Source organism: Hermetia illucens, chromosome 2, assembly GCF_905115235.1.
Source record: "Hermetia illucens chromosome 2, iHerIll2.2.curated.20191125, whole genome shotgun sequence".
Lineage (NCBI taxonomy): Eukaryota > Metazoa > Arthropoda > Insecta > Diptera > Stratiomyidae > Hermetia > Hermetia illucens.
Window position 1 is genome coordinate 157,965,515 of NC_051850.1, and position 13,878 is coordinate 157,979,392.

The 13,878-nt window shown below is 42.8% G+C and overlaps 1 protein-coding gene across 1 annotated transcript; it reads left to right on the plus strand.

The window, feature by feature from the left end:
- Positions 1-725: 725 nt before the first annotated feature.
- On the plus strand, positions 726-9,227 carry LOC119649562 (methanethiol oxidase-like). The gene is made up of 5 exons (XM_038051758.1): positions 726-997; positions 1,066-1,229; positions 7,675-8,144; positions 8,206-8,818; positions 8,892-9,227. Exons 1-5 carry the CDS (start codon positions 979-981, stop codon positions 9,102-9,104), a joined length of 1,479 nt encoding a protein of 492 aa, XP_037907686.1. The 5' UTR covers positions 726-978; the 3' UTR covers positions 9,105-9,227.
- The last annotated feature ends 4,651 nt before the right edge of the window (positions 9,228-13,878 follow it).

Genomic DNA, 13,878 nt, shown 5'->3' on the forward strand with positions numbered 1-13,878 from the left:
TACATAACGACGAAATCAATGAACGATACCACGGCCGTCCGGTTGTGGATAAAATCCGGCTCAATAGGGTTCTGGCGGGCGGGCCACTTAAACCGTATGGATGAGGATAATCCAGCCCGGAAAGTCTATAAGGGCAATATCTATGGTAGAAAAAGCAGACGAAGCAGACCCTGCCTGAGATGGAACGATGGTGTAGGTCAGGACGTCAGACAGCTTTAAGGGATATCGAATGGTGGATCTCGGCGCAAAACCGGGTTGTCTGGAGTTCCTTACTAAAGCAGGCCTAGACCGGATATCGGTTGTTGCGCCGTTGATGATGATGAAAATCGAGATCAAAATATGAAGCCTAAAAAAGCTATTTTTTTTTAAGCTTCTGGCAATTGATTGGTTTATGAATCTTTTAAATAGATAAAAAATCTTTGAATTCCTTGCATGAAACCAAAACTTGTACACTTATTTTACGTCTTGTAAACAGTACGGTTAATAATATATTACCAGCAGTGTATTTGTTTTATTTGTTAACTCCAAGTTTATTATTGTTTGTGGGGGCACATATAGTATGTAGATATGCACTAGAGATACAACCATTTCATATATGCATCAACAAATTTTCCCGCTGAGCTCGGATCTAATCTAAGAATTCGGTTTCCGTTTAAATACGAATATTACGTTCATTATACAATTTCAACATTATCTAACCAAGTTGCTAACAGGTCGAGCCTTCTATCTTAGCGTCGTAAGCGATGTTATCTCTCACATCATGCATGAGACGAAGCACTTCAAGAAATCAATATAAAAAGACCCCTCTTGGATTTAGCAGTAATCAACTCTCTGTCTCTTGAAGTATCTTGATTGAATTGCCGCCCAAAATCTAGTTGTTAACTATTCGAGTTAGTGGAAGCTAAACGCGTATTTTCTTTTTGCCAGTCACTTAGTAACCAGTATCGTTGGTGGAGCTCAATAAATCATTTGTAAAATATGGCACCGGCGAAGAAAAGTAAGTTCGCGTGTGTGCTTGCCAGTTTCTATCTTTAATATGTGTTCTTGTGTTCTGTGCCTTAATAGAATGTCCTTTGGGACCGGGATATGCAACTCCCTTAGATGCTTTCCACAAAGGATCACGTGAGAAGATATTGTATACTATCACAGTACAACCGAATCTTGAGGAACCCCATGGAGACTATCTCTCGACTGTAGACGTTGATCCAGAAAGCCCCACATATTGTCAGGTAAACGAATGTGATTGTGATGCCGCGAGGTAGTAGGTTTTCTTCACCGAAAATAGTTCAAATTTTAAATTATATAAACCTCTGCCTTTTAATAGTGAAGTTAAAAGTGAAGTGGACAAATTGTGATCCATCGATCCAATTGAAAAACCAAAATCATAATGAGTGTTCCAGTACCTGTTCTTACAAGTGCGTTGCCACGCTTGAAATTGAATTTATGGTAACATTGATCAAATAAATTTTTCTGAAGGGCAGTGCCTGCCAAAATCAAAAAGATCAGATCCTAAATCCATTGGGGGATGTACAGCAAGGGCTACGTCCCAGTCATTGGTATTTATGTGTATCTTTGGATGTGTTTGCCTTGACCTCAGTGCCGTGGGGAGAAAATCCGAGCCCGAAGTGAAAACCATGCGAAAATCATAAGGGTTTTAGGATGAAAGTTATAAAATATAGGGTATGACCACATCAATAATGACCTAGTCCAATGGAGTAAGCAACACAGTAGCTTTCCTGTCCAGATATAGCAATGAATAGAAGGCACTAAACCAAATTCTAAGAAAGTGTCTCTGATTAGGCACGATATTCTACGTATATCTCGGACTTTGATTATCAATTTGCCTTGAAGCGTTGTGCCAAAATTCGGAGTAAATTCTGTATCTGCCTCATCAATTAGAGATTTTTGATAATTTCAATGAGAAGCCACTCGATAAGATATAATATATAGTATATACAAAATAAATAATTGCAAAAATGTTATTGGCAGTTTCTAAGAGCGCAATACCAAATGTATTTATTTAAAGATTGTAGATTTTCTTGATTATCAGTATCTTGGGTTGTTCAAAATTGGAAAACATTTCGGAGAATTTGATAACAGGAAAAAGTGAATGAAAATGATAACTATCTTTTGCTACCAGGCCTGAAGTGAAGGGTGTGGAAAAGAGGGATTCCGGGGGCCCAGTGGATTTCATGAGAGAAAGGGATAATGTGGCGATTTGCCCAGTTTTCACCCCAGATCCATATAATTTTCTCTCTGGGCCCAGTTTGGCAAGATGGAGCGCATCCTTAGCGCCTTGTTCACTTTATATCGTTAAAAAAATTTACGCATCTCAAATACGATTTGTACAGAAAACTCGCTTGCCTATATGCCACTACTGGAGGAGGGAGATCAGAGTCAAAATGAGCGAGGATTAATCGTAGCGCATGAGGCAGCCGTTTCTGAAATTACTGGTGTCAAATTTGAAGCAATTTATTTAAACTAATTTGAATGTATGATATGATGCATTTGCTGAGGTATCTTATTACAAATAATTTGAAGATAAAGTCCATGTCTTCGACAGCATCGTGAATTGATCGGCATTCAACTTACTGTATTTCTCCGACATCACTTTCTGTTGTTGCCATTGCTATCTCTGTGGGTTTTTGTAATGCCATTAAAGAAATCGAATGATTTGATGGCCGTTTGATGAAGTTCACTATTATATCAGCTGATCGCACTATTCACTTCTTCATCGCATACGCACCACAGACAGGTCAACTGATACCGAGAAAGATGCCATCTGGCAACTTCTCGATGCAAGGATTTGTAACGTCATGGGAGTGAAAAAGCGGAGACGGCAGCAGGTGCCATGGGAGAAAAAGGTTTTGAGCCTGCAATGAGACTGGCGAGCGTATAGCCGATTTTGAGGACACCGATGACCATATAATAATGAATAAATGGTTCATCAAACGACTATCTCATAGAATAGTACTGTCGATATGAGGTTATATCGATCGTGTAAAAATTTCGAGACAGGCGTCTTCGATGGTATGGTGACGTAATTCAAGCTAACGTCTGAACATCGAAGTCGATGGTAGGCAAACAAAAATTCGGCCGAAACAACGGTGGCTTGATACACTGGATGAGGTTTTGAAAATCTCGGGACTACAGCCAGATCAGGCTTTTGATAGAACAACCGAACTGAACAGCCGAGCTTATGGACGGGATAAAGAGTAAAGAAAAAGAAACAAGTCGGAAAACCAGAAGCTGGACAGGTGTGAATGGTTTGAATTTGTCCTATTAGCTCGTAACACGTAATATACGGATATATTATGTGAAAATATCCACTTTCAGGTGATATTGACATTCAAAGTCTTGAATTTACAAAGAAGCGACAACTTTGACCTATTATAACTTTGTTAGTAATAGTCCGATTTCCACCAAACTTAGTAAGAACATGCTCCATGTTATAGCCTACATTACATTGGTTCGTGGTACTAAGAACTTAAGAGGGGTTTTGCAGTCAATTACTAAAAATTATAGTAATATATTATTATTAACTTTATTTGAAAGGATATCGGTATGGAAGCTATTTCGGAGTCTAGCCATAATATAGTGGCAGCCTCTTGATTTTTTTTCAGATTTTTCGGTTGGGTAGTTTCTGAGAATGGCCCCGTTAAGTAAATGATCACTTTCGACCCCCCGAACTCCCCGCCTTTCCAACAAATGTCAAAACTAAGACCAGCTTCGGAAAGTACTAACGAGACCTTTTATTTGATACCCCACATGACTATATTTGGTTAAGGGTTCACAGTTTGCGTAAGGGTTCACAGTTCCCACGTTTTCACCAAATTTGGTGTCAATCGCTTCTGCAGTCTCCGAGAAAAATGCGTGTGACAGACAGATATACAGGCAGAAGGACAGGCAGACAGACAGCCAGTCAACCGATTTTAATAAGGTTTTGTTTTGTTTTGTTTAACCTTAACAACAAGTCGGAAAACCGGCAGCTTGGCGCTTCAGTTATGAAAGGTTTTGTTTATTTCTTCTGTGAGAATATTTGAGTGCAGAACTATACCATTTGTACGAAGCCCGTTATGTAAATGTATTTAGCATATTAGACTACCCACTTTAGTGTGGTATTGATATTTAGTTGCAGTAAATTCAGACGGTAAAGTCAACTTTAAGCTACTGTATCTTTGTTAGTAATAATACGATTTTGATCAAACTTGGGGATAACATGCTTCATACTAATCTATATTATTACAAATGGTTACATCGCTAGGATAAACTTAAGGGCTTTTATTACTCTATTTGCCCAAAAATATAGTAATATATAATATTATTAACTTAATTTGAGTATATATAGAAACGGCGAGTATTTTGAGACCTGGACACCGTAAAGAGGTAGCTTCATGATTTTTTTTCGGATTTTTCGGTTGGGTAGTTTCTGAGAATGATTCCATTCAAAAATCATCGTTTTCGACCCCTCCCACTCCCCGCCTTTCCAACAAATTTCGTTTTGAAACGTACTGATCAAGACCTTTCGTTTGATATCCAAGATGACTATATTCGGTGAAAATTTATACTCCTGTTTGGATGGTGCTCAGAGGTGGCGGGGAGGAAGACGGTAACCCTGTCGGCTGAAGCAAAACCAAGTGGCCGAGGAGAACTTCCATAGTGGTGGCACTACGCGGGAGACGCTGTATCGCATTGGCTCTCATTTGAAGTGGCAATAGCACGAAACCTTACCAGAGATATACTGGTACCTTGGGAACCGGGATAGCCCCTGGACTCACATACTTCAGGAGAATTTCTGTTGTATGTGCGTTCAGCTCCCTTAGTGGGAGCTTCATAGGGGTTGTGGTTGCGTTCAAGCGAACAGAGACCTTTGGGTCTCAACGTGGTGTTGCGTTTCAACACGGGCGCCGTACTCCTTAGTTCGGTAGAGATTTAGGTAGGTCTTGTATACACCAGTATGAATGCTGAGCCATGCACTTGATATAGACTGGTACCGTTGTTGCTTGTCACACCGGGGCTCTGATTGCAATCACAAAACCAATTCGTGTGTTAAGAAGACCGTGGGATTAAGTCCACGAGACAGGTACCCACGTAAAATTCCCTAGGACTCATCCCTTTTTGGATGCCTGAGGAGCCTCCCTTAATATCAACATGGACGGATGTTACTCACTGTATATCTTTTCCACAGTTCCCACCTTCTCACTAAATTTTGTGTCAATCGATGTAGCCGTGTCTAAGAAAAGTGCATGTGGCAGACAGACATTGCACCGACATTAACAATGTTTTGTTTTATAAATAAAACCTTAAAAAAGAAGTACATCGATAGGAAGCAGCTGAGGGCTTAGGGAATAGTAAGCTACAGGATAGACAGCGAATCAAAATGGGCGAAATTCTGCAACTAATTAATATCAAAACTAGGCCGTAAATAGGTCTAATAACCGGTGTCTCCTACTTTGTAGAGGCATTTGCACACTGTGAGGCTCTATACTGAAGACCCAATGAGGTGGAGAGGCCGCTCTTATATTATATTGGATTACTGTTCGCCTTTGTGATAGAAGTATACTACCTGTAAAATAGCAAATCTTGAAGCCTGAAAATCGTAGACTGTCCTTTACTGTCCTGCGCCATGTGCTTCTAGGGAGACCCACTTGTTGGCATTCTGGGAAAGAGAATTCCATTGAATGGAATGGCCAGAAATCTACTGCCAGCATGTCAAGCGATGACGGCTTTACGGTTTCTTACCCGGGCAGAGGCAAATCGTCAGACGCTGCCTCACCTCTGCCCTGGGAGCAGCGTGACCGTAGCGGCTCGCAGATGTTGGGTGCTCCTTTATATAATTCGTAAAACACGTCATGACTACGAATTATATCCGCCTTATTGACCAGAGCTTGGCCAGAGCTGAAAATATTTTTTTGAGAGTGATGGGGTCCTAAGTCCGCATCAACTTAATGCTGGACCGGATCAAATAGGCTTAGGGCTTGCACCCTGAAATGCTAAGACGCTTCACGGCTATTCAGACTGTAGTGACTCTTCCTTCCTTAAGTCGAACTTTGATAGCTCCATTTTGTTGAGGAAAGTTTCGGTACTAAATTTCCATTGCTGAAGTTTAACCTGTCGGAGCAAGGAATCCAGTATGCACTTTTCTATTTTGTTCGCCATAGTGGACTAGATTACATAAGTTGCTCGCAGAAAGATAGCTTCAAATTCACACTCAGGGATGTACCACAAATCTACAGATACGTTCGTGAAGGGCTTTGTGCTAATTAGTCTTACCTCCTTTATGTTGCGAAAACTAGAGCGTGTTCTAACATCTGCTCCATACAATAAGATTTACACCACCGCCATCCGAGAGGCTTTAACCAGATTGGAACCGGAGGGGTGTTTTATGCGATGGATAACATCTACGCTAAGAATCAGGGTAATCCAATCAGATCTACGAAGTAACCACTTAAGCATGACCGTGAGCAGAGGAACGCCCGAGGACAGTGCTATCGCTGCAATCCAATGGTTAATAGCATAGATGAAAGTCAGAGAAAACTCCAGCCCGGGCGGATTGGAGGTGGTAGTCCCTGTCGAGGATGTGGGGATGAACCTGTAGGCCGCAGAGTGTGGACAAAGCTGAAATCCAACCTAAACTGTCCTGATGCAATTCACCACCCCCCCCCCCCCCGCAACTGAACGGATAAATGCCGCCACTTGCTTCTAATGTAAAGTGTGTTGGTGTAATCCTGGATGCGAAATTATATTGAAGAGTTGTGGGCTAGGGACGCTTGCAAATGGTCCTTTTTGAAAAAAATGAAAGATTCATCCAAAAGTAACTTTATGGATTATGGATGCAGTCGTAGTTCGTCCGATCATCTATCACCTATGGTGCTATTGCGTTGTTCTTGGCGTTGTTAGGCAGATAGTACATATTAACCAGGCTTAGCAGGACTTAAAAAACTGTAAGTATTGGTACTGCTGGAGTTATGGTGTTGGCCAACATATGCTCTCAATGAACTCGACGTTCTTAAGTAGAGGTGGAGTAGGACTTTTCACGGATACAGACAACATGTCTGAATCATACAATCTTCCAGAGTATGCTAGCGTCTTCCAAGGGAAGATACTGGAGATTCGGGAGGTGTAATGCGACTTCTGAACAAAATATAGCTTTCATGTATTCCTTGGAACCCTGGCAATTGCGAACTCTAAGCTGCGTTCGAGAGTTCTCCTATCCTTCGAAGAATTTTTGGTCCCAATTAAGAGGATGGACGATCATGTAGCGTATGAATTAAAGAAATTTATGGGTGATATCACAGCCGTATGTTTTTAGATAATGTTTAGGTCAATAGGCTGAAATTGGCGGATATGGGTGGGAGCAATCCGACCCTTAACCCCTATAGAGACATGATGATAGAATCTTGTAGACCCTGTTTCGAATGGAGCGATGACGTAGAGGATATCGAATGGGTAGGCCTTGACCCAGGATGTCTGAGGTTTCTTACTAAGGTAGGCCTAGCAGACACCGGTTGCTGTGTCATTGTTCATAATGATATAAATGCAAACGAAGATGTTTTATGTTTTTGCGAATTTTGAGAAAAAATAAATGAGGCTGTGCTTACGGTAGTAGAAAATTGTTTTTATTATACCTCCATTACCCTTGTCTGCTTTATTTACCAACTCTCTTTTTTCTAGGTAATCCACAGGACTTTCACAAACCGCACCGGAAATGAATTGCATCACTCTGGCTGGAATGCATGTTCTAGTTGCTACCTAGTCGATGAAAAATGTGATAAAATACCAAAACGGAATAGATTGGTTCTACCATGTTTGCATTCCGACAATATTTACATCGTTGATGTGGCTTCAAACGAAAGGAAACCAGAAATTGTTAAAGTAATCGAGGGTGACGTTTTGAAATCATTTAATCTTACAGCGCCACATACGTCCCATTGTCTAGCTGATGGCAATGTAATGATATCAACTCTGGGAGACCGCGATGGTAACTCCAAAGGCGATTTCTTCCTTCTGGATTCAGAATTCAATCCAGTCGGGACATGGGTCAAAAGCGAAAAGAAAGCGGTCTGCGGTTACGATTTTTGGTATCAACCATATTTCAATGTGATGGTGGCATCTGAATGGGGTGCACCCAAGTTATTCAAAAAGTATACATTACCTCCTTTTGATACTGAATGTTGGATTTACTTTGATTTGTTTTTCTTTAAGAGGATTCGTTCGTTCCGACGCTGATGACCCCACAAAATACGGACGATGCCTGAACTTCTATAAATGGCAAGAACGGACCCTTTTCCAATCAATCGACCTTGGTGAGGAAGGTATTGCTCCTTTGGAAGTCCGATTTCTGCATGACCCACTTCAGTGCCAAGGATTCGTCGGAACCGCTCTTTACTCCAAAGTCTATTGGTTCTACCGAAAGCCCAACTCAGAACGATTTGAGGTGAAAAAGGTGATCGACGTTCCCACAAAAAAGGTAGAAGGATGGCTGGGAGGCACTGAAATGGGTGGTTTGATGACCGATATCCTCCTATCCTTGGACGACAAATTCTTATATTTCTCGAATTACTTACATGGGGATATTCGGCAATATGATGTTTCTGATCCAGCCAATCCAAAACTGACTGGTCAGGTGTTTATTGGTGGCTCAGTTCATAAACAAAGTGGGGTAAAGGTTCTGCAAGATGAAGAGCTTGATGAGCAGCCAGAAGCGCGATTTATCCAAGGGCGGAAGATCGAAGGAGGTCCGCAAATGATGCAATTGTCCTTGGACGGAAAGCGTTTATATGTTTCCTCATCGTTGACTTCTGTGTGGGACAAGCAGGTATATTATGTGCATGTTTATCATTTTAGTAGTCACGTCTTAATCTCAAACAAATATTTACTCTTTCACTTAGTTTTATCCCAAGCTCGTCAAAGCGGGAGGTATAATTGCACTAATTGATTGTGATAATGTCAATGGAGGCATGAAATTAAATGAAAACTTCCTGGTTGATTTTGGAAAAGAACCATATGGACCAACCCTGCCTCATGAGATGCGCTACCCTGGTGGAGACTGTACTTCTGATATTTGGTTAGCCGATTCATGTCAGGAAAGCTGCAAATTGTAGACTTAAATTTATTGTTAATTTTAAAAGTTTATAAATAAATATTTCGTATGCATTTATTTGAATTTGATATCATTAGATATTGACTGTAAGCAAGTAATAAATATTCTAGATGAGCTCTGAACGTGTTTGCCTTTATTTGTGGTATGTATGCATATGGGCATCTCAGGTATGTAGTCATTAATATGGATCTGATATGCCTAGCATATAACACGTAATTTTTATCACCATTCAATTTAAATAAAGTATAAAGTTGTTTTCCATTGCGAACACCATCGCGAATACACCCCGAATTTACGAAATAAGAAATTGAAGCTTATGCAAAAATAACCATGGGTTTGTGTCGGACTGAAAATCGAATGAGTCGCGATAGTATAACATCCAATGTGAAATCTCCCAGCGTCTTAGATAATTCAATTTCATTAAACCATGAAGGTAGCGACTCCCCTTACAAATTAAGAATTCTGAAGGAATAGTACTTATCGGGAAAGCTGTCGACATATGCAGAAATGCTTTTGGTCACGAATCTATTAATTTGAAATTCTATCGGCGGAAGAAAAGATACCACACTTTCGATAAGATAGAATTCACAAATCGCGAGTGCGAAAGTTCCTCGAAAATTAGGTCAGGTATCCTAGAAAGTTGGTTTCAACCACGATATTTTTTTGAGAATTGCGGGGTCCTAAGTCCGCATTAACTTGATACCAGACCGGACCAAATGGAGAGTAACTTACTCCCTCTTTTTTTGGTCCACGAACCCCTCGTTTAGGGCTTAGCACCAAAATTTCAAAATATTAGGCGATAACGGCTTCACGGTTTCTCACCTCTGCCCTGAGAATTGCGGGGTCCTAAGTCCGCATCAACTTGATGCCGCACCGGACCAAATTCTCAAAAAAAATATTTTTACAGCTCTGGTCAATAGGGCGGATTTACGCTCAATATAATTCATAGTTATGTTATGTTCTGCGAATTATATAATATAAAGGAGCATTTAACATCTGCGAGCCGCTTGGGTCACCCTGCTCCCAGGGCAGAGGTATTGCAGCATCTGACGATTTTCCTCCGCCCTGGTAAGAAACCGTAAAGCCGTCATCGCATAATATTTTACCAGGATGCTTCTGGAGAAGAAAGTGAAGAAATCATATAGGAGACGTAGTGTTTAAGGTTTTGTGTAGCACAAATCCTTATTAAAATCGGTTTGCTATCTGTCTGTCTATCTTTTTTTAAGGAGGTGTAAATCTTCAAAAGGCCTTGGCCTGGGCGCGATAGAGTGCGGGATATTTACCCAAAAAACCACCCCCATTACATCATTACATCACGGGGCGGTGTTAGCTTACTTTAGCTAGGTCTCCTTCCGTCTACTGGCGGGGTTTCTAACAGCGCCTTACACACTTCTTCTGCTTTTCGCAGTTTATCTTGGGTTGCTGCGATCATGGAATTGATCCAGCATTCACCCAGAGTTTCCTCTAGGTTCCTCAATTCTTCCACGAATGTAGGATATTGGAAGAACCGTCGCAGTTTTGCCGTTTAGAGTGAGGTGTCCAATTTAAACCTGTACAGGTATTGACGGCATCCTCAATGGCCGATGAGAAACTGGGTGAGATTATAATTGATCTCCCCACGCTTTTTTCACCAGCAGTAAAGGAGAGATGGATCTAGTGTTATGTACGTTCATCATCTCAGTTGCCAGGATGTCAATTGACATCATTCCTCAGATGACGAATGCTGCATCATCTGAGACGGTCCTAAAGCTAGAACACACCCTTAAGGCTATTCTTCTCTAGACCGCACTCAGTTTATGAGCATTGCCTAAAACATACAACGCTTTTGCCCAAACTGGGACTGCATATAGCAAAATAGAACTCACCACCCTGGCTATGAACAGCCTGCAAGTATGCCGCGGCCATCCTACATTCGACATCATCCTTGACAAAACCGTACTCGTAGTGGATGCTTCTTCGCAAGTATGCTCTATGTGCTGCTTAAAATTGGGTTTTTCCCAAGTATTTGATATATGGTTTTTTTTTATTTTCGGGTAGGGTAGGTGAATGCATTTACGCACACAGTGTTGGACGCCCAATTCGGTACGTCGTCGGACTACCAACTAAACACCTCCCCATCGTCAGAGAGCTAGCCTGGAACCGTTTGTCACATTACTTTGGGCTAGTCCCCGAACTCTCCCGCTTTGCGGATCCTTCAAATCAGGGAATTCCTTTCACCAATGGGAGGGGAGAGGAGGAAGGGAACTGTCAGTTCAAGGAACCCCCTGCCATCCGGCTCCTCCACCGGTCGAGTTCTATCTTCTAAGCAATGAGAAGGGCCCGAACGTAATGGGCAACACGGTTCCACCTGTCAGCAGTCCTCAGCATCTCTTCGACAATGTTGTCTGGAGAGAGATCCCCTGTGTTTAAATAGAGTTGCTGACGAATCCCATCCCACCTTCCACAAGAAAAAAAGTGTGGTGGGCGTCGTCCACAACTCCATTGCAAAACATACAATCCGGAGAACGCGCCTTTCCAATCTTGTGCAGGTAAGACTGAACACTTCCATGCCCACTTAACAATTGGGCAAGGAAATAGTCAGTCTCACTATGCTTCCGATTCAGCCACGCACCTAAGTTGTCGATGAACCGCGCAGTCCATCTACCTCTAGTTTCATTTTTCCACGAGAGCTGCCATTCTTCGCGAGCAACCACCTCCCTTGGCTCATCTCCCTTGCGCTTGTATATGGCCTGACGCTCCTTGGCAAGAAGGGCAACGGGGATCACTCCCGCGATCACCACCACGGCCGGTTCAGAGACAGTGCGGTACGCAGACGCCATCCGCAAAACTCCCAGTCTCTGTACTTGCGCGGGGCGTTTACGATATACCTCCTTGTTAAGAGTGCCAGCCCATACCTCTGCGCCGTAGAGCAGGTCAGACTGCGTTGAACTCATCAGGAGACGTCGCCTGCGAGACATAGGACCCCCAATGTTTGCCATTAGCATACTTAACGCCGAAACTTCAGCCGCAGCCTTGTTGGCTGCTGCTTTGATTTGCTCAGAAAAGCTTATCTTTGAGTCAAGAGTCAACTCGAGGTACTTTACCGCGAACGATATGGGACGTAGGGTCGGAATTCTCTTTTTAATCAAGATGACTACTTCGGTTTTTTCCAGTGCAAGGTTGAAAGCATGAGTAGTCATCCATCCGCTTACCCGTCGCATCAATATTCCGAGTCTGCTTTGCGCCTGTTCGACAGTGCGTCCAGCAACAAGCGCTGCGACATCATCTGCATAGCCGACCAGGCGCGACTCCTCTGGCATGTCGAGTGTAAGCAGACTGTCATAGGTAGCGTTCCAGAGGTCCGGCCCTAGGATGGATCCCTGTGCTACCCCCGACGTGACCTCCATCCACCTTTGACCCTCTAGTGTTTCATAGAGCAGGGAGCGGTTCCTCAGATAGTCCCTCAAAATCCGTAAGAGATAGTTCGGCACGTTGAAGGTATTGTCTAGTGTGCCTAGAATGTCTTTCCATCTTACGGAATTAAAGGCGTTTCTGATGTCAAGCGTTACCAGGAGCACCACCCGTCGAGTTCGGCGGCTATGTGCCTCTGCTCGTCGAACGGCGTCCACGACTTGCATGACAGCATCAATTGTCGATCTCCCTGCCCTAAAACCAAACTGCCGGGGAGATAAATCTTCGGCAGCGCGTATCGCTTCAGCGAGTCTACTTCTGATGAGCTTTTCGAGCACTTTCCCAGCAGTGTCAAGCATACATAGTGGACAGTATAAAGACGGCAATTCGGGGTCGCCTTTGCCTTTAGGGATCAGCGCAAGCCTCGCAACTTTCCAACGAGCAGGGAAAATGCCCTCTGTCAGGCAAGCGTTGAATGCGCCGAGCAGTAGGTCTGGCCGGTGTTGGAATACCAGTTTGTATACCTCTGCTGGAATACAATCGGGTCCTGGCGCCTTCTTGTTTTTCATAGAGAGGACTGCCTGTTCCAACTCTTTTATAGAGAAAAGTGGACAGTCCTCTGCGCTCTCCGTGCCGACGTCACCATCCAATAAGGGGTGCGCAGGGAAGAGTGCCCTTACAATGCGGTCCATCTGCTCGGCCTTAAGTGAACAGGGTTTCCGCAGAGCCCCGATTTTCCGGGTTACCAGTTTGTAACCGAGTCCCCACGGATCCCCATTCACCTCGTCGACCAGATCGATATATGGGTTGGAAGTGATGATACGATTTCCGATTCTAATGCAGGCCTAATTTCTCTTGCGGCGTTTAGTGATGAAGACCGCTTTTTACTAAAATATAATAATATAACATTATCAACTTTATTTGAATAGATATCGGTATGGAGGTTATTTCGGAGCCTTGGCACCATATAGTGGCAGCCTTTTGATTTTTTCAGGTCTTTTGGTTGAGCAGTTTTTGAGAATGGGTCCATTAAAGAAATGATCAATTTCGACCCCCTACCCTCCCCACCTTTGCAACAAAGTTGAAAGCTAAGCCCAGCTTCGGAAAGTACTATTCGAGACCTTCCATTTGATACCCCACATGACTATATTTGATGAAAAAAATGAGCACCCGATGTAGAATTATGTAACTCACTGTATGCGTGAGTATTTACAGTTCCCACCTTTCCTCCAAATTTTGATGTCAATCGCTATAACCGTCTCTGCGTGTGACGGACAGACAGACGAACAGACGGACAGACAGACAGACAGTCAACCGATTTTAATAAGGTTTCGTTTTACACAAAACTTTAAAAAAGGGAGAAAGGCCAAGCCCTGTTGTGAAAG